The sequence below is a fragment of the Crocodylus porosus genome, unplaced genomic scaffold (genome assembly GCF_001723895.1).
Source record: "Crocodylus porosus isolate Cpor-Errol unplaced genomic scaffold, CroPor_comp1, whole genome shotgun sequence".
Classification (NCBI taxonomy): domain Eukaryota; kingdom Metazoa; phylum Chordata; order Crocodylia; family Crocodylidae; genus Crocodylus; species Crocodylus porosus.
In genome coordinates, this window is record NW_017728934.1 from 4,719,591 (window position 1) to 4,746,625 (window position 27,035).

Consider the following 27,035-nt stretch of genomic DNA (forward strand, 5'->3'; position numbering starts at 1 on the left):
GAGCCATGGCTGGTCCAGGGTGCGTGGGGAGAGGGGGAGGGTCTTGCTGCTGCGCACATCAGGGGGCGGGGTGGGGGGGGAACATGTTCCCTTCAGATGGTCCTGTGGCTTGCCCTGCCCCCGCCGGGCAGCACCTGCCCCATTCCCTCCTTCACCGTGGGGGCCTTGATCTGCACCCTCCCCCACACTCCTTCCCTCCCCCTGCCACCACAACAGACTTACCAGCTGGACGCAGCTTTCCAAGCTGCCAGCTGCGCTCCTTGCTGCCTGTGTGCTGTGCTGAGGCTGCGTCTATGCACAGGCATTTATCGTCCAAATTATTGGCCACATCAGGTTGATTTCCAATGCAGACAATTTTCTTTATATCAGTGCCGATTCGATATCAGACCAATGTATCAGTGCACCTCTAGCTTTTGCTAATGTGTATTAAAATAGGCTAATGCACCTTTTTCTAGTACCTCACACTAAGCCCATTGTATCCAGACAGAGCCCTCATTGGAATTAAGTGTAATGTTGGGCTTCCACGTGGATACTTGATTCACCTTGGTTACAGTTCTCTTGACTGACGCACATGAAGCAACAGCCTCCATTTCACTTCCTGTAACCTGTTCTGGTTTTGCAGAGAGTAAGTCAGCGAACGTCATTGTAGTGCCTGAAGTCTGAGCTGCTGACTCTGGCACACACGTGGAGCAGATCTGGTAGATCATAAAGGGAGGTGGGATTCTTTGCTTTACCTGTCAGACCAGAGCTGCAGTTAAAAACCCAGTTAAAATGCAGCTTTTGACATGTGTCAGGTTGGATTGTGTGGCTGCTGTGTGTGGTACTCCTAGTGACCTCAAAGGAAAGTACTCAGCTTTGGGAGACTGACACAGCTGAGGTTACCACCTCTATAGGGGACCAAAGAATTAAGTGAGATCAATCAGTCTTCTTTTATACACACAGTACTATCCATCTGGCTTTTCTGTAGGGCAGGAATGGCCTGCAGCACAAGTGCCACAATTGGCACAGCAGCCTCTTTGTGTGGCATGTGGCAGGTCAGGGAGGGGGCAGGCAGCACAGTAGCATGGGTCAGGGAGCAGAAAGGAGAGCAGCAGATTGGGCAGGGGAAGAGGTTGGTGTGGCACTTGAGCATATGGGGCTAATTTTTGGCATACCTGCCTAAAAGGTTGACCCCACTGTTGTAAGGGGGATCATTCGCTGGCCAGCGACAAATATCCTTTGCTCAGTATCACCTTGGTTTCTCAGAAGACATGGGTTTAAATATTGTCTGTGTGTCCACCAAGCCCATTCTATTCAAAAGTAACATTTTCTTTGACATCATTTGGCTGTGGATTAGGTCCTAAAGTGTTTGCATTGAAATAAGAAAAGCCAAGGGATGCAGAAATGTAGCAGCCCACAGTAAGCCAGCTGATTTGTCATCAGTGCTGCTTGAGTGAGCTCTTGCTTCCTTATTTTGCAAAATCCTGAGTTCTGAGACGGTGACTTTTATCTTCTCTTTAATGTTCCCTACTGCTTATTTGCCAAGATGCTAATATTACACCAATGTTTATGTGATATGAAACCAATCAGGGGCAGCTTTTCATCCCTATCAATGGTAAACTACAGGCACAACGTATTTTAAAACCACCATTTATTTTTCTGTAGCATCTTTCATACAGGATGTTTTACAATCAGTATACAAAAAGGGAGGGGCAGCATTCAAAGTAATGGTCTGCAGGAGAGGGAAAGTGGTTATATATAAATATACACATAATAGACATCTGTCTATGCATGCTGAATATTATATATATATATAGGTCATCTCATATACATACAATAACATATACATGGTGTGTGAATGCATTATGCTCTATTCAGTTTTTCTTAGTACAGGCTTGTGAAAGATGGTAGTGTTCATTATTTATATTTGATGTAGTGGGGTACTAATGTTAAGAATAAATTACAGGAAAGACATAAATCCTGTGCCTTTAAAAACAAGCTATACCTGCTTTTACCTCCAGCCTATTGCAGGCTGTACCTGCTAACACCGCCAATCAGGCCAATTAATATTCCAGATCATGGAGGATATATACCACTGTTAATACTATTAATATCCATTCAGGAGAAAACTATTGTCAGGCAGTTGGACTTGTAGGGCCTGGTCATTTTGAGTGATAAGATGGAACAGGAAAAATAGCTTTAGGAAGTGCATATTCAAAACGATGCAAATTGTTTTAATTCTAGGTGAGATAGGAGCACAAGCTAGTAGTCTGACAGGGAAAAGGTGCTTACCATGCCAATTAGCCTTGCATTTCAGAGAACTAGCTTGAGGCTTCCTTGAGGAGCAATGTACATAGCCATGAAATAGATGATATCAATGAAAGTCACAGGAAGATGCATGAGAAAGCTTAACCTTGGGCTCAGCACTCCACCTTTTCAAAGGCAACCTCAACAGAGAACCCTGAGCACTGTCTTGCCTGAGAAAGAAGCTGCAGTATTGTTCACCCACTGTGGATAGCGCATCTAAGTGCACAACCTCACACTTTACAGGCTTGCTCTTTTTACTGTTTGAGTAGCTCTCATTATAGGAAACAAATGTGGTCCAATTTCTTTGTTCTGTGAGAGCTGCCCCCACAGATGGGCCAGATGGAAACCAAGATGTGGGAAGTTCCCAGATGAGCACCTAGGGATTTCACAGAAGTGCCCAAGCCCTAACGAGCAGCCCAGCCTGGGCTCACTGCCTAGTGGGCCACACCTGGCTGGGGCTTTGACTGGCAACCCTAACTCAGCTAATCACTCCAGCTGGCTGCTGTCTGGGCCACTTGGGAAAGCAGCTGCCCCATTTAGCTCCAGCTGTGACTGCAGGCTCCAGGCCAGTACACAGTTCCTGCTGAAGGTCTGCTCTGGCAAGCCTCTCTGATCCAGTACTCCTGGTTCCCTGATCTTGGTCACTGTGTTCCTGGCTTCTTCCCTTGGATTTTAGCAATTTGGTCTCTGTCTCCTGAACTTTGACCTGGCTTATGGTTTGGTCCTTGCGACTGGATCTGGTAACTGGGTATGTCTCCTGACCCCTGCTTTGGTTTATACTTCTCTGGTGTCCTAACCACTAGGCAAGACTGCCCATGACCTGGTCTATTATATTAACTCTCATTGAAAGTCTATGGGTATTAGGTATAATAGTTATCCCTGGCCGTGCAATGCACTAGTTCCAAAGCTGCATCTGTATGCTTGTTATTCCACAACATAAAGATCTCTTAACCTGTTTTAGCTGCTCATAATGAAACAGGGTTGAAACGTGTTGCTTTCTTGTCCAGCTGTGCTAACAATACAAGGCCGATGCACTACAGGTAAATGAACACAAGATAATTTGTGCTTTGTCAAATTGTTCAGCTACCATCCACAAGTTCAAAAGGAAGCTAAAGTGATCTGTTGGTTTTCCTCTGAAGCTACAAGAATATTACATCACTGGGTTTTACGCTGCAGCATTTCACAGGTTGGTTTGTTTTTTTTTTAACTGGTTCTGAGCGCTGCCAGGTTTCTTATTGCCCCCACATACAGACTCATCAGCTAACTCTTATCTCCATCTATCCACTTCTTCCTAAGCAAAAAAGGAGGATGCCATAACCCCGTGATAAGCTGAGTGGCTTAACTTTCTTGGGTATTTCATACAATACCGAGCATGCAAATAACATGCTCAAAATATATGACAAGACGACAGTTTCTCTCCCCAGTATCCTGCAGACTGGAGCTTATGCAAGAATAGCAACAAAAGAATCTATTCCATAAGTCCTCTAAACTGCCGTTCCCTCTATCCACCAACGCGACCAAACTTGTGCTCCACGGAGACTAGTCATGATGAACACATTGCAACAAGTTCTGCTTCCCACTTGTTCTGGAGGGACGTGATGCAGATGAGTTACAAAACCACCCAGAAGTGCCTACTGATTTCAGTAGGTGCTAGGTCCAAGCACTTTTGAGAATCTTACTCGATGCTTATCTGCATCTTTAGGAACTTAAATCCACTAGTAGTCTGCCCTAAAAGCCTCTAAAGAAAGTTTGGGCTTAAATTTGAGACTGATCCCTGGAACTTGGAAAGACCCTGGCTCCAACACAGCAAAATTCTTGAGTGTGAGCTTCACATAAAGATGTGAGTGGTCCTTTTGATTTCAATGGCATATCTCACATAGTGTTCAGCAAACACCCAGGTGCTTCATGGGATCAGGGCCTGAAATGATGAGCAAGTAAGTGCTTGCTCTTGCAGTTCCTCTCACTTGCATAGCTGTTACCCTGTTGCATTCAATAGAGTTACTCCAAAGAGAGTTATACTGCATTAAAAAGCCCCCTTGCCTCCCAGTAGTCTTTTCCTTGTTCTTTTTCTGTGGCTGTCTGGATGACGGGGCAACTGGCAGGACTATGACAACAGACGCCAAGGAAGCGCATTCATATACAGTGAGTTTTATTCAGAATTTTAAGCCTTCCCTTTTCCTGCTTATTTTAATTCCCATTTAACTTAAACATCTGATACATAGCTGGAAGGAAACGTTTTTGGGGGGAAGAGGGACACATGCCTCCTCCTCTTTCACTGGAGGTCTAAGAAAGCAGCTAGTCCAAGATCCCTGGGGAGATCTTTAGCACCAACAAGGAAGAGACGGTCTGATGCACCCATGGCAAACAAGAAAAAGCCATGAAGCAAACAAGCCTTTCAGACCTTCTTTATCCATATGATGAAGGAATAAAGTGCATAGAACTATGTCTCCTACTGAACATGGCCTGTCAAAGTGCAACCTCTCCCTTCTTTGTTAAATGAAGGCAAGTGGCAATTCTGGAGACCAGATAGATTTCAAATGGTTTCAAAAATCCTGAGCAACAGTCTTTTTGTTTTTTGTGTTTTGTTTGTTTGGTTTTTTTTTTTTGGCCGGGGGGGGGGGGGGGTGGAGGCCAGACTTAGATTTGGTCACAAGAGTCAGTCCTATAATCATAGGAAAGTAGTGTTGGAAAGGGCCTGACAAAGTCATCTAGTCCAGTCCTGTGCTCAAAATTGAACCATCCCAGACTAATCCATCCCACCCAAGTGTCTGTCCAACCTGCTCTGGCAGGGTTTCAGGGATGCAGATTCCACAACTCTAGGTAGCCTGTTCCAGTGCTTGAGCATCCTTGGTCAGAAAGTTCCTCCTGATCTTGAGCCCATTGCTCCTAGTCCTGTCCCTCAGCCCAGAGAAAAGCCCATCTCCAGCCTGTAATTGCCTTTCAGATATTTGAAGACTGTTATCAAATACTCCCTCAGTCTTCTCCATACTAAATAACTACGTCTTTCAGTCTTTACTCATAAATCTTGCTTCCCAGGTGTGTGTGTATGTGTGTGTATACATATATATAATTTGCTTTCTTCTGGACACTTTCCAGATCTCTTTTTTAGTGGGGGAGAGTGGGGGGAGAAGCAAAACTAGACACAGTACTCCAGGTGAGACCTTATTGACTAGAGCAGAAAAATCACTTTCCTTGATCCGCCAGTAACACTCCTGTTAATAATACACCCCAGTATGCTGTTGGCCTTTTTTTGCAACAAGGCCACATATATATGATATGTATATGCAGTTTATGGTTTACTGTAACCCCCAGGGCCTTCTATGCTGTACTGCAGGCTAGCCAGTCATTCCCTGATCTGTATATGTACATGTAGTTATTCCATCCCAAGTGCAGAACTTGGCACTTGTTGAATTTCATCTGGTTGATTGCAAACAATTTCTCCAGTCTATCTAGGTCATTCTGGATCCTAGCCCTACCCTCCAGAATGTCTGCACCTCCACCTGACTTGTGTCATCTGCAAATTTGCTAAGTATGCACTTAGTCCCATCATCCATCATTAATGATGGGAACATATGCTTTCTTGATGAGGTAAAATGTATTATGCACCCAAACAAAGCACTGAAAAATGCCCATGTCTGTTGGTGACCAGCTCAAGGATCGCACTCCATCTCAGCAGCTCAGAGCTTGCCCTGACAACGTTCAGTCACAGCCTTCAGACTTGCCTACTATTAGTCATTGCTTCTAGGAAGGACAGCTGAGCACCTTGCTTTTTCAGTAGTTCAAAGCATATGAAGACATCACTAAGGGACTCCCATCACTACATTGGCTCTGTCCAAGGCAAAGTCCAGTGCCAGGTTTCTCTGTTACCACTGAGACCTCCATGAGACTAGCCTGAACTGCCTGAGGGATCAACTCTCCATCTGCCACAGGATGGAAATGACAGATCACTTGCAGATGACAAGCAGTGCGAGACCTAAGAATGAAGCAGACGCAGCTGTATTTGGGCCGGGGACCCATCTCCCACCAAAGATCTGGGACAACAGGCTTCATCACCTCAAGTGCTAGATGCCAACCTCCTCAGTGAGTTTTCCATACACATAAGCACCCTACAATAACCAGGGGCTCCCTCCTACAGGCTGAAAGGGAAAACGACAGGGGACTGTTATTGTTACTTCCATTTTCGATCATGGGGAGGGTGAGCTGGATTAGAAGATAGTCAAGACTGTTGCGGGGTGGAAAGTGTTGGCAGAATCTTAAACTTATCAAACATTCAGGGACAGAAAAGAGTCCGAATGAAATGCTTTTTGTTTCTCGTAGTCTGAGACCAGCAGGCCTTGTGCTAACGAAGTGAGCTGGAAGCTTATGCTCAGCAGGCCTCCTGTTGTATGAACAGCACTCAACCAGATCTTGGGATGTATTTAGGAGGATGTGTTTTAAAAAGGCTTTGTGTTACTAGAGAGCAAGAGAGAGCTATTAATCTTTATCTGGGGACAGGCTGCTTGAGACATGTAAACACACGTGGCTATCACTGTTGCCATCCCTGACTGTTCCAAAATCATGAGTCAGGCCCCTGAGATCACAAGATTCACTTAAAAATCATAAGCTTTGAAACTTAATAAATGGATGGTGGGTTTTTTTGTTTGATTTCTGGTTTTGGAGTGGTCACAGTTTTTCCAGCACTGAGAGCTGGACACTTACTTTTTTCTAAATGAAATCTGAGATCCTCAAAATTGCTTGATTCCCAGAATGAGACTTAAGAAAAACTTCAGATGTCATAAAGCTTACAACAAAATTGTAAGAGTTGCTGTAAGTGCACCAAATCCCTCAGCTCCATGACCCCTATTCCTCTTCCCATTTCTCACTCCTCTGACCAGAGGGATACCTGGGCAGTGCTCAGGACAGTAGCAGTGGCTGGGCTGCTAATGGTGCTGACCAGGCTAGCACTCTCCCCAACCCCCAAACTTGGTGCCATGATCTGGTGCCCCCCTTAGTTATGCTACTACCAGTGACTTTCTACCCTGACCTGGCACTCAGCTCTAAAAACTTCCCTGCCATCTCTATAAACATGGGCTCCCACTTGCTGTCTTTTCTGACTTCCCCTCAGCTCCCAACCCAAACACACAATTTCAGTCTGCTCCCTACCTTTTCACCATGATATCAGCAATAAGCACAACACTGGATTAACTCTTTGCCTGCAGTGGTCCATCCTTATGTCATAATTAAGACCGTGTCCTTTCCGGAAACCCAGAATACAACTGTGCAAAGTAAGCGTGACGTGTCAGCCAGGATAAGCGTTGCAAGTTCGTCACGGAATAGTGTGTTGCATGTGAAAATTTCCTGTTAGGTGGTGGCTTGTGACAATGTGGAGTTTGACTATCAGGGGAACATGTGGACAATCTTAAGAATCGGTTAAGAGGTGTCTCATAATTTGGTATTTCCTTGTTAATTAGGTTTTGAATGATGGGGATCTTATGCTTAAACCCCTTTTAAAAAAAGTTTATGGTCATTAGAAATGGGTCCAATTTAATTCTCTCCGCCCAAGTAACCCTGGCTATAGTTTGAGCCTAGATTTGAATTCTACAATAATCTGATATTTATAATTGGCTGGACCAAAGTCTTTGGTTTGAACCTCCATGAACCTTGAGGTTGCTTAAAACCTAGACCACAACCCGGATACTGCGGCTTGGGCTAAGTTTTGATGAAAATGTGATTGTCTTTGATTCCTGTCCAGGTTGCTTGGCAACAACTGTAGTTTTGCATGTAAGTTAGGTGGCGTCCATTGCTTTCCCTACAGCCCAAAATATTTTCAGGGTTTCATATCTGCTCCCTACATAGCATGAGAGCCAGCCAGACAAGGCACCAGGATTGCAGCAGACTGACATTGTGCCCATTAGGCCTGTGCGAAGTGGCTACTAGTTGCTTCAGATTCGGATTCGTCCGATTCAGGGGACAGTGTTTTGAGTTGGTGATTCAAATCATTGTCCAGAATCGATTCAGCTGAATCTGATTCGGAGATTTGGCTTCCCATGGTCCCGTCCCCAGCCCCTAGTACTTACCAGCCACCAGGGACTGCGTGAATCATTGAAGCTTTCTGAATCGTTGCTGAAGATTCAGAGAGCTTTGAATCAATTTGGACCTTTTAATTGGTCCCTGGATTCAATTTGGATTCGGCCACCGAATCAGGCCAAATCTCCTCTAAATCAAAGCACCACCTGAAGCTTCATACAGCCCTAGTGCCCATGTGGGGAAACATGCCTGTTCTCACACCTTCCCAGTCTCTGTCACGTATCCCCAAATGCGTGGTGTCCCTTCTTCACTATTTTACTGTTCATTTCATGTGTATGTTGTCCTTCCCAACACAGATTTTGGGCAGCTTAGTATTACTGGGTGAAAATGCCCCATGGACATGGTCCCTTTATTATCTTTCTCCTGCTTTTACTACAAGCTCTTCCTCTTCACTTATTTTTCAGGTCTGCTATCAAGGATCCTCTTTGACTTGTCTCCTGACCTGCCCCCCCTGCTTCCCCCCCACTGTATCTTCCTCCCGCTTTCTACTTCATACCTTTGTTCTCCAATCCCCTATACTTGTGTAGTAATCACATATCTTTCCTTCTGCTGTAGCCGGGGGTTGTGGGGAGAGGTCACTGGAGCATAGTCATTCAGATACCAGTGTCCTTTGGGCAGTTTGACCAGCGGGGGTGGGGGGGCAGTTGTACTGAATGGCGCTGGGATGAAGCCATGTCCTCTCACCTCTTTGCAAAGGGGGTGCGAGTTGTGCTCTGTGACCCAGCAGAAGCAAGAAGCAGGTGGTACAGGTTTCCCTACTCATGCTCCCCAGCTACCTTCCTTCTCCATCTCCAAAGAACTGAAAAACTCCCTATGCCGTTCACCTTCCCAGCTGATGGGACTGGGTTTTGGACTATCTTGTACAGCTAAATAATAATGGGCCTGATCCTGCAGGAGTTACTTGGGCAGATCCTAACTGAAATCAATGGGAGTTTAGCAAGAGCTAAGTCATAGGAAGAGACCTGATGGGAAAGTTGCTCAGGAGGGAACAGATTTACATGGCTGGGTCTGGATCTGGGGGGTGGGTTTGAGTTCTGATGTGTGCCATCACTATCGCCTATCCACACCAGAGCTGCGTTCCTGAGGCAGCAGATGGTGCCTGAAGAAACATAGACGTGACTCCTCAACATGTGCCTTAGGAACGGCTTTGCTCCAGGATGAGATTCTCCCCAAAGGGGCATATCATTGGACATCAACACAGCAAATGCCCATTATCCCCTCTCTAGGGCTCCAACTTTAGGGAGAAAAGCTTACATAAACCACAAGTCCCAGTGTATCAAGGACAGGTTTCTCCCCCTGGGCTGCATGCAAATGGTTCTTCTAGCAGCACTGACTGCAGCTACAGGCTCTATCCTTTACCTTGTATCTCCTTGTTAACTTTGAGGTGGTTATAATTGAGTGAAGCAAGGAAACAAGCCTGTCCAAGGAGCTAGCAAGGTAACTGTCTTTTGATGCACAAGGTCACCATCAGGGGCTCACTTGTTAACTCAGAAAGGATTAAGTACATCTGCTGCAATGTCAACAGAACCAGAGCCTGTGGCCTCTGAATGGGCTGCAGCCACAGGTGCCTTGCAGGCTTTGTGCCGACAGGAAGCACCGGTGGGCCAGCATGCTTAGTTTCAGGGAGGCCCGTGAGCTTCAGTGAGCCGATCTGTAAATGTTTCCAGTAGCCTCCTGACTTTGTCATTCTGCTCTGTTGCTCACCATTCCCACACACCCATTCCTTCCAGATTTGTTGCTTAGCAGGGAGGGAAGGAGAAACGCATCCTCCTATCCTGCCGTGGTGCATGGAGGACAAGAAACCTAGCACTGAAAACTTCTCAGGTGGGAGGTGCTGGGGTGACAAGGGCGCAGGTTGGGAGTAGTCTATTGCCTTAGTATTATTTTCTTTACACTGACCCAATACCTTGTAGCTCTCAGCAAAATCCCCATATCAAACACTAGCCGGCTCCAGAGTATGGAGGCAGCTTGGTCTGGGGTGTTGCCCAGGGAACATGGAGTCCTAAGTTCCAGTACTGGCTCCCAGGTGACTTGCTGTGGTCCTCCGAACAAGGCACACACAGCCATGTCTCTAAAGCTGCATCTCTTGGATTTGTCTACCTCTGTTTTGGGGGCATTCACCACTGTTCTGACTTCCAGGTATCCCAAACTGTGCTCCCAAAATGGAGGTAATGAAGCACTGCAGCTATTTAAAAAAAACCCAAAAAACTATTTACCTGCATGATCAGTCTTGGAATTCCTGCCTGTACAATGGGGAAGGTACTGACCAGCTCCCTGGGGCACTGTGCAGTGCCGAGCACATGAATTATACAACATGCAGTGGCCTCAGTTCCATCCCACTACTGCCATGCAGCTACGGTTTCTGTCTACTGCCACTTCCCTCCCACTTGTTGGCTCTTCTGTGCCCTCCCTCTTCCTCTCCCAGGACACTTCTACCAGGGGACTTGGCAATTAGGACAGAGTGCTGGGCTAGCTTCAGAGCTGCCCTGTCAAAGTTGGTATGGGTAGGCACTGTATCGGAGGGCAGCATAGCCCCAGCAGGGCAAGCTCTGTGGCCGTGGCACTGCCTCTCGTCTCTGGAGAGCTCCTACTCTACCATTCCCTTGGGGACGTGTCTGGGTTCTTTGCCACACATTTATGCTCTCCTCAGATGCTTTCTCTGCCTTGTTATGCTACGGCCATGACTGGGGCACCCCTGGGAGGAAAGTTTCTGTGACACATGCCCTTAGCTAGTGGGTTCCCCGCATGTATTTGCAAGCAAGGGAAAGGGTGATTCCTGTTACACTCATGCAGGAGGCTCAGTCTCAAGGCCCTTGAGCCTCTGGCATGGCAGCTCATGCAGGGCCCTTCTATGTGCAATGTCAGGCTTACCGTGGTGGTGCTAACAACAGTTACGTGATGGTGGAGTGTATTGATACCTTATGTGAAGCAGCCTGTCTCCTGCCCTGCTGGCTGCCCCAAGCTGGGGCTCCTTCTCAGTTCTTTGGGCAGGGGGCTGCTCTGCATGGCCACTTTGTAGTTTATAAGTGAGAAGTATAGGATGGCATGGGTGGGGAGGGGAAGAAGTCTATCCGGAGACTGCTGCTGGCTGGGTCTCTGCTCTCTGAGGCAATTAACAGCTCATCATCATTCAGGCAGGGGTGGTGGGCTGAGTAGCTTCTCTCTTTTCCTCTGGTACCCATCCTTTGCTGGCAGGGGATGAGAGTCACAGAGGGGAAACTGTATGTCTCCAGAATGGGGTGCACGCTGAGGGTGTCAGGAGCCTCAAACATATGGTCCATGTCAGAGAAGGTCACTAGAGCTTGGGTGGAGTCATACGAGCTCTTCTCCATGTCATCGGAGACGTAGGACTGGGAGCATCTTTCCTTGCCCTGGCCTTTTTGTCTCATCAGGCGCAGGTCATCTCTGAAGTGAGGATTGAAGAGCAGGTAAAGCAGGGGGTTCAGGCAGGCTGGCAAGGGCAGCACCACTAGCAGGACAGATTTGATGACCTCAGGAGTGATGAGGAAGAGGTTGAGCATGGAGGAGAAGGTGAGAAAGGCCACTGGGCAGTAGAGGAGGCAGTTGGTGAAAATCAACCAGGCTACATGCTTGATCATAGCACAGTCCCAGATGGTGTCAAGCTCCCCTTTGAGTAGGTTGCAGTAGAGCCAGATGTAGGTGCCGGTGATGATCAGAAAGCAGAGTGTGTTCATCATTACCAGGGCCACCATGAAGCCTAAAGTCGAAGATTTACCATCTGGGATGGGATATGGGAGGCAGAGAGGAGATGCTCCATATTCACCAACAGAGAAGAGAGGCAGTGCTGCAGCCATAGAAGCCAGCACCAGGCAGCACAGGGCAGCTGCCTTGACACTGCTGAAGGAGGGTGACTTTCCATACACTCGGATGCCAGAGACTGAAATGCTACACTGCACAGCAGCCAGGGTCAGCAGGAGGACGGCAGTCTCTGAGGCAAACACAGACATGAACCCTGTCACCCTGCAGCCCACGCCTGTCTCCCACCTGGCACCGTACTTGGCAAACTGCCCATATGTCAGGGCATCAACGAAGGCGAGCATACTGCAGTAAATGCCTGTCAGCATGTTAGCCCCGGCTATGGAGCCAATGACAAACTTGACTGGTGAGAGGTAACCAGGTGAGGCGAAGATGGCTAAGACAACCAGCCCATTGCACAGCACTGAGACCAGTACAATGGCCCAGACACCCAGGCGGATGACCCAGCTCTCAAACAAGTGATCGCAGGGCTTGAAGGGACCTGAAAAGAAAAAAGACTCAAAGTCAAGGTGCAGTCTAGCTAAGCTTTCCCTAGTGGCTCTGCTACCATGCAGTTGCCTGACCCCAGTTGGTGCCTGGTACAGCCAAATTTACTTCTGTTCAGTGGTAGCAAGCAGAAGTGGGACAAACCAAGTGCATATCTGTGGGCCCCTCTTATCCAATGGAAAACCCAGATCGCTACGTTTCTGGTATCACTCCTTATCTCTGTCTCCTGACCTTCTCTCTGAGCTGCCCAAGGTTTGGTGCTGTCCTGGGATTCAGGTCCAGTGCTGCTTGCAAGTAGGATAGGAGTGCAGGGCCCTTGATGCAGTCCTGTCTCACAGCAGGCATGAGGCATCACAGACAAGGTGCAGTGTATTTTATCGCAGGCTCAGTCTTTGCCCCACATACTCTCTTTTACACCCAAGACTGGACTGTCAGGGAATGGGGTGTGCAGAGGGGCAGATCCTCAGGACTTGACAGGCTCTCATGGGGGGGGCCTGCTTCCCTGATGCTCCAAATACTGCCATGGACCCCTATAAGGACTGGTAGGGCGTTCACTGAAGTTCAGGCCAGCAGGGCCCATCGTGGCCCTCCTATCTGGTCTCCTGCAGAGCACAGGCTGAGAAACCTCACCCAGGGATCCAGCTTCCTGCCTAGCCCCTGTGCTGGAGCTGGAGCACAGCTCTTAGAGGCATCGTATCCTCTCTTAATGGCAGCTGCTCCAGGGGCTCAGTGTCCCACGTTGGTAAAACTTGCACCTCATTTCCCATTCAAGTTTCTTTAATTTCATCTTCTAGACATTGGCTCTTGCTCTGCCTTAGCAAGATTAATGGACCCTCTATATAGGATAGGACATAGCACAGAAGCCTGGCAAGGACCCTGACTCATCAAGTCCAATCCTGTGTGAGAGCAGACAATTAAGCTATGTCACACTGTTCATAAACTTATCAAACTCCATCTTGGAGCTAGCTAGGTTTATATATTCTTTATATACAAGGAAGGGGAACATGGTCATAGTATCATGGTCTTGCAAGTACCCACCTGCATGTAAGTGAAACAGGTGTTTGCTATGCTTGCTGCTTCTGGTGTTCCCTGGCTGTGCACACTTATACAGGCTTTTTAAATAGGAAAATAAGGTAATATGTCATCCCTCAAACACCCCCCTGCCTCCTCTCAGTGACAGGGGCATCTCTTCCCCTGCCCTCTGCAGGTAAAAAATTTGCTGTGGATGCTCAGGTTTCTGTTAGTGGTGGAGTTTGGCCAGGAGACAGCTCTGGGAGTGAAACACTGGGAGAACACATCAGTGACTAAATGTTGACCCATGTCCTTCATGCTAATGGCTCTAAGGGTGGCAAGCATGGCTCTGGCATCTCTCTCTGAGAGCTTCTTCTCAGGCATGGGTAGGTGGAGAAGTGGGTGTGTTAGCTAAAAGGATTTCCCAAGGCCCCTCCTCAACACTGAGTCTGCACTCCTGTACTCAAGAACAACATTAGTGCAAAGGAAAGAGCCCAAGCTCCTCAGACAGGTATTTCTGCTGGGTCCCTCCCCTTCTGTGGGTGGCACTGAACCAGTTTGTCTGGAGACTTCAGCATCTACTACAGCCTCCAGTGACAGCTTAGACGGCAGCCTGGAGATGGCATCTGCATGCATGTAGGTCGAATGTCACCCAGCTGCTCTCACTGAGGTGCCTTTGTGTTGGGAGGATGTTAGGGTCCATTGTCAGGCCTATGACCAACTACTTTCTACTGCTAAAGGTGCCTGAGCTAATGTAACTCACACAGATGAGCTAATAATAATAACGCCCAGCTTTTATAGCATGCTTTGTCACAGCAGATTGCAAGCCATTTAGGAAAGAAAGTCAGTGTCACTACCCCCACTTCACAGATTGGGTCACTGAGGCACAGAGCAGGGGAAGTGACCTCCCCCAAGTCACTTAACAGCAGAACTAGGAAGAGAACCCAGGTCTCCCGAGTCCAAGTTTATTGTTCTGGCCACTGAGGGCCAGATCCTGTTTACCCTTTCTGTGCCTTACTGGCAGGTATGTAGCTGTAGAACCACAGTTTCTGGTACTTATGCATAGTCTGGGATTCAGCAGTGGCCACGCTAGCCATTTGAGCCTGCCCAGTAAGGCTGTGCTTTAGGCTATCAGCTGCTGAATAGAAACAGAATCAACCAGGTACGTGTGTTAAAGCTGGGTGAATCCCAAAATTTGAGATGAAGGAAAACCTTGGCTAGCAGGTAGGGGGACAGTCAGCCTACTACCTTAAGATACTTTCCAGGAAATAGGAGGCTCAGGTTCTAGCCCAGGGGTGGACAAAGTCTGGCTCGTGGGCCACATCTGTCTGGCAGTGGACTCCATTTCCCAGCAGCCCCTGCCTGCATGACTGGGCCCAGTCTCCACGGAGACCCCAGCTGCTGCACTGCAATAGTTCATGTCTCCTTCTCTTCTCTTAGGTCTCTTATTTTAAACTATGCAGAAGCCCTATTCTCCACCCAGGGGGCTGTGAATGATGTTGCATTTGTCTTTGTCTTTCCCCGGAGACATCCAGCACCTCTGTACGTGGGGCTATGGGCAGGAAACCAAACTTTCAACCTATGAGCTCACTGGCTCCCATAGACTCTGCAGCTGAATCAGTGAAGGAAAAGGCAGAAAACAAGCTGCTGTCTTTCCAGTTACCCCAGGGCTACATGAAGATGGGGGTGGGCTGGGGTGTGATTGTTCTCAGTCTTTGGCTTCATTTGCTCAAGATGGCACAGAAAGCCTGTGGCAGGGACAAAACTGGGAGCCAATGGATGTGTCTACATGAGACATTTACTGCGCAGTTTTCCTAATTAACTGCCCAGTAAATGTCTCAGTGTCTACACATGCACCCCTGTTAGGGTGCATGAAACTAAAACTCCATAGCATCTGGGGCACATGAGTGCTTCACTATGGGGCAGCCTGCTGGGTAGCCCCTCGCTGAAGTACCCTTGTGTCCCACCCAGCCCCTCCACAGTACATTGAGCCTGGTCAGAGCAGCCCCAGGCTGGCAGGTTGACCTTCCCCAGGCCCCCTGTCAGCCAGGCTGCTGCGACCCAGCCAAATGTGCTGTGCATGTAGATACGCATCTGGCAGCAGTAAGCTCTAGAGCTTATTGCTCCAGAACTTATTGCTGTGTGCTAATAGGGATGTGTAGACATGACCAGTCCGGTGCATTGTTTAGGAGATTGCCCAGCACCCTGGAGAGCTGGGCCTGACCCTATTGCCTGACCTGCTGGTGCCAATGCACCTGTCTTTCAGGATCAGCTGGACTGTTCTCAGTGGTGGCAGATGACAGAATAAGGAGCAATGGTCTCAAGTTGTAGCAAGGGAAGTTTAGGTTAGATATTAGGAAGAATTTTCTCACTAGGAGGGTAGTAAAGCACTGGAACAGGTTACCCAGAGAGGTGGTGGAAACTCCATCCTTGGAGGCTTTCAAAACCCAGCTAGACAAATCTTTGGCTGGGATGATCCAATTGGGAATGGTCCTGCTTTGAGCACAGGTTTAGATTAGATGACCTCCTGAGGTCCCTTCCAACCCTAACTACGATCCTAGCTTTCATAGGCATCTCCCACCTTGCCCTGTCATTGGCAATCAATTTAAAATGTCTCCGCACTATGCAGCACAATTTGGCTTGATCTTTAGTATCAGATCAGCCTTTGCAGAGCAACCCACACATGCAGGTGTCTTGGTGAACCCTGATTTGTGTGGCATCAGGCTAGGTAGGCTGGCATGCAGTGTCGTATGCTAGTCTGTGATAGGCCAAATCCAGCTGCCCTTTGTACAAGGGTACACAGCCTTCCTGGGCATGGGAATTGATGCAGTCCTCCCCTGGGAAGGATGGAGGGCAGTAGGAGGAGAAGGCTACCATGATCTTCTTTTCCAGGGAGGGCAGCTGGTCCACTTCAACCATGGAGAGAGGAAACCCTTTATCCATTCCTGTCGACATTTGACCAGCACTGAGCCTGGCTTTTGATTTATGTGTATGGAGACTGGCAGGAGCCCAGTGGCTGGGGTCATGGTAGACAGCTAGCTTAGCAGGGCCTGAATATCGTGTGTGTGTGTGTGTGTGTGCGCATGTGTGTGTAGATAAGGGTTTTCCCCTGGGCTCACTACTCACCAGGGCTGGGGGTGCACTGAATAGTGGGGTGCAGCTTTGACTCCTCAAGCTCCAGCTGGAAGTCATCTATGTCTAGGTCATCTAGGAAGGAAAAGAAAACAGGAATTGTGGCTCAAAACAGAGCATTGCAGGGAAGTAGTAAGAGCAGTTATTGCCAAATTAGTGCCAAGATCTTTTCTGCTTCCCATGTCTGCCAGACCAGCCTGGCTATTATACAGAGTTAAGAGAGATGTTACTGTCTTGTTTGCATCTTGTAATTGCTACTGGGCAGAAAAGGGTGTGTTGTGAAGGCTGTGGGAAATGCAGTGTGGCTCACCCTCTTGATTTTAACATGTATCTCATGATATTTGATGTTTAATTGAAGTCCCAGATTGCAGAAACACGTGGTTATGTGGAAATTCCCAGCATGGCTTTTCTTTTTAAGCAAAGGATGTCCCTGGCCTTTCTGATTACAGAATGAAGTCTGAAGATGCTTTCCAAGAATACAAGCTCTTTTTGGTGGGAACCATTTTGTTGTTGCATTCTGGTGCATTTACATGAGACGCTTACTGCATAGTTGCTTAATTAGCTCTGCAGTAAAACATCATTGGTCTACACAAGCAGTGCTGTTAGACTGGAGTAAGCTAATTAACTCTGCTGTAGAATAGTACTGCCCAATGCAAGTACTAATCAACGGTGGAGTTATTTACTCTGCCACAATGCCCATGAAGACAGTGACCGGGGATGGCTGGGGCATGCGGGTGCTACAGTGTGGGGCTGCCTGCCAGGTAGCTCCATGCTGTAGCACCCTCATGCCCTGGCCAGCACCTCCACAGCATGGTGAGCCTGGCAGGAGCAGCTGTGGGCAGCCAGGGCTGTGGTGCCCTGGCTCGATATGCTGCAGTCCTGGGTGCAAGTGTAAAATGCTGTGCCCGGAAGCAATAAATTCTGGTGTGAACTGTGCCAGAGTTTATTGTGTAGCATTAATATTGATGTGTAGACATGCCCTGTTTGTATAATGCCTGGGACCACATATGGGGTTTTGTTCCATGACGGGGACCTATGCAATATTATTTTATTACTGTTATTGAGAAAGAGCTCATTTTCTCCATTTCCCAGGCTAATGTGTGTCTACATTTCCAGTAAAGAGAGAACCTCCCAGTTTACACTTCCTGCCTGGGGCTGAGTTGTGCTCACTGAAGACCGACCTGCAGTAGGCACCACTTGCTAAATACACAGTAACTTAGGACTCTGTTTTAGCAGCATTACGTAGAAGAGAAATGCCACCCTGTGGGATCAGGCAGAGAAAGGCAAGGCCTCTGCTTGGATTTCTGGGGACCAAGGCTCTGCATGGCTGGGTCTTCAAAAGAGTGGATGGAAGACTCAGTGGATTTACAAGACCGCAAAGTAAAAAAAAAAAAAAAAAGAAATACTATTCCACCCCACGGTGGGTGTTTTCTGGCTAGGCTCCAAAGCAGCAGCAATATTTCAGCCCTTACAGAGAGATGAAAATCAGCTGTTCCTGAAACCAAGCCTTCCTGAAACCAAAAAAGCCACAAACCCTGTCAGGCAGTACTGAAGGTAGCGGCATTATTTGTCATCATTATTTAATATTATGCTATGGACCAGATTCACAAAAATATTTTAGGCACAGATAGATGCAGAGGTTCTAGGGGGTGGAAGAGTTGGGAAGGAGATTGGACACGGATTTGTGCCATCAGTGATGGTGATGATAAAGTAAAGGTCTTCTGAAGGCTTGCTGCCATCTGGCACTGGCTTGGGATTCTGTAGGACATCCTTGCTGGGCAGAGGCCCTGCTCTGGAGTATCCTGTCTGAGTCCACATTTCCTGCCCTTCAAGGCTTGGGAAGATTCTTCAGACAGCACCTAGGACTAGCACCCTCACTACACCTAGCACCCTCACTACACCTAGCACCCTCACTACAGAGGTGTGGCAGGCATCCTTCATCTGCTGCTGGGTGGCAGTGGGGATTGTATTTCCAGGTGACTGTGTGATGTAAGCAGCAGTGGTTGCTGTGAGTATACAACCCGGGACATCCCCAGAGGCCATGCCCTTGGGAACATTGGGCCAGACTTTCACAGCTGGAAAGATGTATCCAGATGCCAAGTGATGCCTGTGTGTACTGACCAAAGTACTTAAGAGGGTTGCATACAGCCTTATAGCAGGGATCAGCAATGGTTTTGGACAGCGCCAAAAACACCCGCAACCTTGACTTGTAAGACGTTGGCATGCCAAGGGCAGATGGCAAGGGACCTGTGAGGGGCCCAATCCTTGTTATGGCAGTGCAGCCTTGGCCCTTCCCCTGTCGCTTGCCCCCAGGCAGGCATGCCAAGCAAAATGCCTTCGTGTGCAACACTCTGGCACCTGCACCAGGGGTTGCCTACCCATGCCTTGTAGCATATTATAGGCTTACAGCATATTACTAAATAATGATGGCAAATAATGTGCTGCCTTCAGTACTGCCTGACAGGGCTTGTCACATTCCTGGTTCCAGGAACCCTTGGAAAGGAACAGCTGATTTTCATCTGTCTGTAAGGGCTGAATTATTGCTGCTGCTTTGGAGCCTGGCAAAAAAACCACACCCACCATGGGGTGGAATAATATTTCTTTCTTTTACTTTGTGGTCTTGTAAATCCACTGAGTCTTCCATCCACTCCATAGCAGACCCAGCCATGCAAAGCCTCGGTCCCCAAATATCCAAGCAGAGGCCTTGCCTTTCTCTGCCTCATCCCACAGGGTAGCATTTCTCTTTAGGGAAGGCTGCTAAACCAGGCTCCCTGGTCACTGTATATTTAACAAATGGTCCGTATTTCAGCATGGTCCTCAGCCAGCACGACTCAGCCCCAGGCAGGAAATGTAAACTGGGAGTTCTTCTCTTCTCTGGAAACATGGACACACGTCAGCCCAGAAAGCACTGGAGAAAATGAGCTATTCCTTTTAGAGTGTGAATGTTTTAACAGTGCAGGGCTCTGTTTTAGCAGGGCAGGTTGCCTTGTTTTTGTAATAGCCCATAACTTGTTTATCTAATTCTGCTAAGGCACCTAGAAGCCTTCGGACCTGGGCATTGAGAAGGTAACATTGCTATTAGTGTTTTATTCCAGGGGCTTCATGAATAGCATTGAAGTGTGATCATTAGAACAGACAGTAGGGCAAAACTGAAGCTTGAACCTCTGTATTAACCATAGATCTCATCCTCTCCATGTCTTCTGCCTTAACCAGGACTTGTACAACTCAGAATTTCTGAATACATCTTTTCGTAAAGAGAGAGGCACTAAAGGCTGATGGGCAATGAGCTGGACTTTTTCCCTGCTGCCTCATTTAGGCTACTGGCATGCGAACAGCTGGGCTGGAAGAGGCTGCATTGCTCAGTTCTCCAGACATGATCTGCTGTTTGCTTTACTGAAGGCTGTAAGAACAACTTGGGCAACTTGTTTGGAAAAGGTAGGTATTCCTGTAAGTGTCCTTTAGTCCAAGCAGCCCACATTGCACACAGTTCGCATGCTCTGTTCCCACTGAACTGGGTGTTAAAACTCCTATTCTCTCCCAGGGACCAAACTCAGACCCAAACGTAAGGCTCCTATGTGTGAACAGAAATCTAGTTTGTGTTTTGCTTACGGCTGTCACACAGACAAAGCGTCATCAGAAAGTGGCACTAGCTAGTCTATTCCTGGTGGAGGCAGGATCCAAGAGCTAGGGTTTACTATTCAAACACCTGCCCCCCTCCTCATCTTTATCATAGGCTCTTCTACTGCAGTGAACTGGCCGAATGGGCATGGACACATATTACAGGGCAAAATCCTGGGTTAATTGCTGTTGAGCGGGCAGCTTTATTTCAGTAGTGGTGAAGACGGTCAGAGAGCTTTGTTCCTACCAAAGATCTGGACATCTGAACAATTTACTATGGGGATAACAGGGGGCTTTACTGTGCATCAGCTGCTTCACTGTAATCACCCATGTGCACTTTCATACCCTTAATACATGGAAACTGAACTGCTGTAGCTGTGGCCTTCGACAAGAAAGGGAAATTACCCCTCCGTTAGATTCCACTTATGGCTGGATAAGAGCGTACACATGGGCAGTTCCTGCAGAGCAGCTGATGTACGGTCAAGTCCCATCTCCTTGTATCTTGAAGTCAGTTGTTCTATGTGCATATCCTCAGGCACTACATGTACTGTCTTTGCAAATTAATGTAAACAGGGCCTGGAAATTAGTGGGAAGAGAAATAAAACAGTTCTCAATGAATTACATGGCTCATTTATAAACGTTTAAAAGCCATGTTGGCACAAGTAGTTAAAGTGCAGGTGATGCAATTGCAAGGGGTCCATCATGGAAAGCTTCACGGCAGCACGTGGGTCTTGCTTAGCTAAGGACACGCTAATACTATTGCGATCATGCGACTGATCTTTGAAGTGGTTTAGCATTTGAATTGAGGGTGGGTCCATCCCTCTAGGTTCCCAAGAGCCTCTTCTGGTGCACGCTGTAAGAATTGTTCAACCCCACTTTCTGGTTGTCCTGGAAGGCAGGGTGTCAAACATCTGGCCCACAGGGCTTTTGGACTACCCACTTCAGTGGGCCCATGGGGGCTTGTCACCACAGCTGCTGGAGTCCCTGCAGCAGTGGTGTTAATGCCCCAGCTGCTGTTTCAACCTGGCTCCAGAACCCAGGGAGTTAATGCTGATCACCTTCCTACCCTTTATCCGTTGCCAAAATGGGGGATTTTAATTGCCCTTAGTGACTAAAATCGGCAACAAGGGAAAGGGGGGCAAGTGGCAGTGGTGTTCATGTCCTTATTCTGGAGCTGTTCTGAAAACAGTAGATCTGGGAGCTGGAGGGATTAACATCACCTCCTCTTGCAGGTGGTCCAGCTCATGGGAAGCTTCGCAAACTGGATTGGGCCTATGGGGCCAAACAAATTTGAGGCTCCTGGTTTAAGGTGGTCAGAGCCTCTTGGAAGTGCTGGAAACCCCTAGTCCCACTGCCCTGATTGGGAGCTGAAGATGCTCAGCCACTGGCAGGATCAGGCCATGCAAGATCAGCCAGCAGATCAACTGGCAGTTAGTGAATAACTCCCAGAAGGAGCAATTTTGCAGGAAGTATCAGGAAAACTCCCAGCACATACAGCTCTCTTCACATCTCATGGAAACTGCTGTAATTTGCTGGGCAAGTGCCCCAGCTATATGCACCAGGACTGTTATAGTGTAGGACGCTTTAATAGTGGAAAAACAACCAGGCTGAGTAGAAATTCCTGCTGCAATGACATTAACAGATGGTTCCTGTGCATTGCCTGCTTGCTGTTACCACCCAGTCTGCCATGCTTCCTGGATCTATGTCATGCTAGCAAGGATCAGCTTTGCTGGCCTCTAGGCAGACCTTTCCAACTGCAGAGGCTTAGGACCTGATATATGGGGTGTACAGACCCACTGGTAAATAATGCAGCTTCTGTGGGGCCTGTCTTAGCTCAATAACTCCGGTGTTGACTGAAATCTGTCTGTATCTGTGCTGTTGGTTTTATCCTTCTGCCCATCATAGCACGTGAGAGCTTCCCATGTAAAACTGATGTTAAAGGAAAGTGGCCTGACGATGATAATGACAGTAAATAACAAAAAGGCAAAGTCAGAGCAGAATGGCTTGCGTGAATGAAGCTGCCCGTCAGGAGCCTTCACTCAAATATCTAAGCTCTGGAGAGGGGTGACACTTAAAAGCTTGTCTATAGTAGTGGGGGCTAACCTTTTTGGCAGGCTTGCCACAAATTAGTCCCACCTCCTCCTCGAGTGCCAACTCTGCTCCCTTTCCTCTGCCTGATCTGCTCCTCTGCTTTCTGCTGCATGCCCTATGCTTCCTGCCTGATTTTCTGCTCCCTGCCTGATCTGCCACTCTGCTTTCCTCCCTTCCTGTCGCTATGCCGCCTTTCCCTCGATCTGCCACATGCCACACAGAGGTTGTCTGTGCTACTTGTAGGGGCAGGCTGGCCACCCTTGGGGGTGGAAGGGGCTGGCAAAGTCAAGGCTGAGCCCATCCTGTCCACCTGCACCCTTAGGCACACTCCAACCCTGGAAATACATCCATGAAGCTGCTGTGGACTTGTGCCTCTGCACTTGCTCCTGAGCCCTTGGTCTCTGGCAAGCCTGTGAGCAGGGGCTGGGGATGAGCCCCATATGGCGTCACTGCAAACTGAAGTGCAGGGGTCAGATTTAGAGAGTGTCAGTGGGTGTTGGAGGGGTGCATGGGGGCCCTCTCCTTGCTGGGACCTGCTGCTGCTGTGGTAGAAACAAGTGAAAAGACACAGCCCTGTGCTTTGCTTTTCCGCTGGCCAGACTTTAGGAAGCTCCCTGCTCAAAGGGCAATTTCTGGATCACCCTTCTGATGCACCTCACTCTCCCGTGTCCTGTACGGGGAACCTGGGGCTTCACTCTGGGTTCTGGATTCCAGTCTGGGAAATGCACTGTACTGAATGCATTGGGAAGCAAGGGTAGACAGTGTTTTTTCTACATTGCCAAAAAAATAACTGCCCTGTGTTTCAGCTGTTGGGTGCTGCAACTCTAGCACAAAGCACTATAAAGCTGGTGTGGCTGGCCTTGGAAGATGATGGCACAGAGTCAGGGTTCTCCTCTGTTACCAATCTGCTTGTGCAGGGGACTTGGCCTGAGCTTCCTTATATGAGGCTAGGTACCTGATATTGCAGCAGCCCTCTTGGGCTGCTCTAACTTAACAGGTTGGCACCAATTTGCACCAGTGATCCCAGGAGTGGGTAAGTGTGAAGGGGAGCAGTGCCCCCTCTTCTAATGCACAGCGCATGTCTTGGCGATAATGGAGGACTCAGCCGGATGTGCTTCTCCTTTCAAGGCCCTCCAAATCTTTTCCATGTGTGTGGGCTCTGTATTTACATAAACAGATAAACAAACACACAGGCCAAGCTGAGCACTGAAATGTTATTGCTTTGCTCCTCAAATTCATGTATTAGCAGCTAAATGGGAACCAAGAAGTTTCATGTTTTTATTTGTGTTTATCTGAAAATCCCTTTTTCCAGTAAAAAAAAAAAAAAAAAAAATCCAGCTCACACTCTTCTAGCAAGTGGTCAGATTTTGCTTAGGGAAGTTCTCTAGGCAAAACATACCAGTCGCTGCTTCCATTGATATATTTGATCAGAATGAAACTGGTGATTGCAGCTTTTCACAGCAGCAAATGCAGAAGTCATGCAGCTGCTCCCTGGTCCCTCTATTGCCAGTTTTCAAGCCAATCAGTCATTTTATTTTCCCTCAATCATGGTCACTGGGCTGCAGGGGTTCAAGAAACCCTTGACCAAATGACCCCTGAGGCAGCAGAGCTATTTTCAAAGTACTCTTTCTTCTCATGTGCATTTAAGAATACCTTGTAGCAGGTGACCTGTGGGGGAAGGCTGTTCTTGGATGTTCCCTGATGAAAAGATCCCGAATTTACACTTTAAATGGTACCCCACTTTCCTCTACAGCACATCAGATTTCAGGAAGATCCGAATTTTAGACTTTTGTCCAGAACTCTGGACTCACAACACTGTACAGATGAGAACGTTTTAGAAGCTGGCTTTTTGGCAGTGGGGGGAGGAGGCTCCATGTGCTGATTCACTCAACCAAATAACCCTAAATTTCCATCACCAGCATTAGCTGTGGCTCTGCTGCTGGTCAGCAGTTTTCTAGGCAATCAGCCTAAATATATATATTTTGGAGCAATGGTGCTCAACCTACAGCCTGTGGGCCAGATGTGGCCCATAGAGCTGTGTAATGTGCCCCATGTGGGCTTCCAGTGGGTCCAGCAATTTGGCAGGAGGGGAGTGGTGGCAGCAGTAATTGATGCAGGTCTAGGCAATTGGCACAGCAGTTAATGCTGCCCATGCCCCACTTTCCAAATTTCTGGACCTATGGGGAAGCCCACAGGCTGGACAACATGGCCATGCATGCTGGGTTGGGCTAGTATATGGAGCTGGTCTGCAGCCAGATCTGGAGCACAAGGTCTGGCCAGTGTATGGGGCCAGTCTGAGGCCAGATTTGGAGCGTGAAGTCCACCCAGTGGGTGGGGTCAGTCCACAAATGGATATAGTGTGTGGGGTCAGGTTGATGCAGGGGACTGATCCCTTGCACCAGATCTGGCCTGCAGACCAAACCTGAAACACTCATTCAGCTCGTGGGGCTGGATGGGTTAAGCAGTTTTAGAGCATTTTGAAAAATTAGCTCTTGCACAGAAAACTGTTTAACCTTACATATGGAATCATCATCGCTCCTTCATAATCTGGCCCCAGCACTTAACTCCTCTGGTTGGATCCAGACATGTTGCAGACCTCTTTGCGGTGCCACACACTGCATACCTAGCATGTTAAAATGTGCCCCGCGCTGCAAATTTGCAGCGTGGGGGCAACACTTGCTATTGGGAAATCCCAGCAGCAAAAAAGAAACACTGGGGGAAAACAGCAGCATGGGAGATGCCCCAGGAGTGTGTGCTGACAGAGACTTGGTCCTCCTGGGAGATGCTCTGGTTGTTGGCCAGAGCATCTCCCCTCCTCTAGTTCTGCCTTGGCTTCTCCAGTATGCCGGTAGCCAGGAGGAGTGGGGAAATGGCAGTTTCCCTGAAGTGGGGCATTTTGCCCCACACCAAAGTGCACATGAAAGGGTGTGCACAGCGGCACAAATTTGTGCCGCTACTTTTTTTTGCCACTGCAAGCACAGGCCCCTGCATAGGGGGATGCACCCTCTGATTCTGCAGGCTGACTTCTTCTAGTCATGCTCTATTTAGCCCTTTGCTCTGTTATTACAATTGTATGCAGAAAAGGAGAGATGGGCCAATTTTCATTTTATTCTCTAATTTTCAGTTTGTCAAGTTTGGCTTTTCATGTTTTCTCATATCTCGTCAATCAGTTTTCATGAGTCTAACCCTGAGGAGAGTCCCTGCTAAGGGTGTTATTCCAGACACAGAGCTGTGGTTGGGTTGGCCTTCTACCTCAAAGCTGGATTACACCAGGGTCACAGGACTGCCCAACGATCAACCTGCTGCAGGCTGCTTGAAGTGATGGGTAGTCTTGAAACTAAAGAAGACTGGAAGGGCCTGGGTATAGCCTGCTCTGCTCTGAGTGGGAGGCCACAGGCATCCAGCCCATGACAAAGTTTCAAGCCATTCTGCCAAAATGGGGATGATTACAAATTTCCAGCCCAGCTCCCACAGTTTGCAGGGCTTGGTGTTGTCATTCACAATAAATGATACATCCCCGGACAGGCAGGCATTGCAAACTGTCAGTCCTCCTGCTTCTCTTTTACTTTGTATAACTCCACTGCCTCCAATGGCATTACTTCTGATTTATTTCTGGGTAAGTGAATGAAGGGCTAGGTCCAAGAGAACAGCATGTGATCTAGCCCATGTTCTGATCACAGTTCCACCAAATTTACTTACAGTGGTTATCGGCATGGCCAGGAAAAAATCCCACTGTCCTCTTGTGGAGGTCCTCATCCTCAGGGTTCATGTCTTCTGCTTCCCACTGATTGGATAGCTTAAAGAAATTGCTGCAGGCTCCATAGGCGCAACACTGGTAAGCGTAGGGCACCTCTAGGACTCTAAAGAGGGAAAGCAGGTATCTTAGCTACTTCACGCCCCTTGACATCTGATTTTCCACTGCCTTGCACTGTGTATCACTTATACCCAGGCAAATGACAGTGTAGAAGTGTGTCCTGGTCTGAATGGCTCAGATGGCATAAGGTGATGCAAGTTGGGTCTCCTGCTCCTGTGTGGTTTATTATGCAGGTAAGGTTATAATAAAGGATGTCAGTCAAGTATTTAAACCTGCAGAAAGTGGAGGAGCTTTGTGACAAGGCTTAGCTCTGTGATAGCATTGTCTATCCTTTCTTTGCAAAAATGAACTCATGACACCTCAGGGAGTCACTCTTTTTAGTATCACCAGCCATACCCCTCCAGTGTGCAGTGGTCATATGTGTGTGTATGGGGCTGTATTTTAACTCTGTGCTGACAATTTTAAGGAGGCACAAACCATAAAATGATGCCTGGGCATCTGCAACTGTATTTCCTTAAATGACCTTTTCAGTAGGCCTGTGCAAAGTGGCTAATATTCGCTTCGGATTCGGCCGATTCGAGGGACAGTGATTTGATTTGGTGATTAGGGGTGATCCTCGCTGTCCCCTGCTGCCCTGTGCCACGTGGGGGGCTCTGCATGAGTCCCCAAAGCCCTGAGGCCACTGCAGGACTGGTGTCCTGGGGCTTTTCTTGGGTTTTTTTTCTTAAAGGGCTGGAGCTGGCCCAGGCGGGGC

At 48.1% G+C, this 27,035-nt stretch overlaps 1 protein-coding gene across 1 annotated transcript in view; it reads right to left on the minus strand.

Moving 5' to 3' along the window:
- Positions 1–9,344: 9,344 nt before the first annotated feature.
- The window catches only part of LGR6 (leucine rich repeat containing G protein-coupled receptor 6), a 203,768-nt gene continuing 186,077 nt past the window's right edge, over positions 9,345–27,035 (minus strand). Inside the window, exons 16-18 of the mRNA XM_019546369.1 lie at positions 26,167–26,327; positions 16,753–16,833; positions 9,345–12,610 (exon numbers count right to left, since the gene is read on the minus strand). Coding sequence (XP_019401914.1) covers positions 11,373–12,610; positions 16,753–16,833; positions 26,167–26,327 — 1,480 coding nt within the window. The 3' untranslated portion in view covers positions 9,345–11,372. The remainder of the gene's footprint in view (positions 12,611–16,752; positions 16,834–26,166; positions 26,328–27,035) is intronic.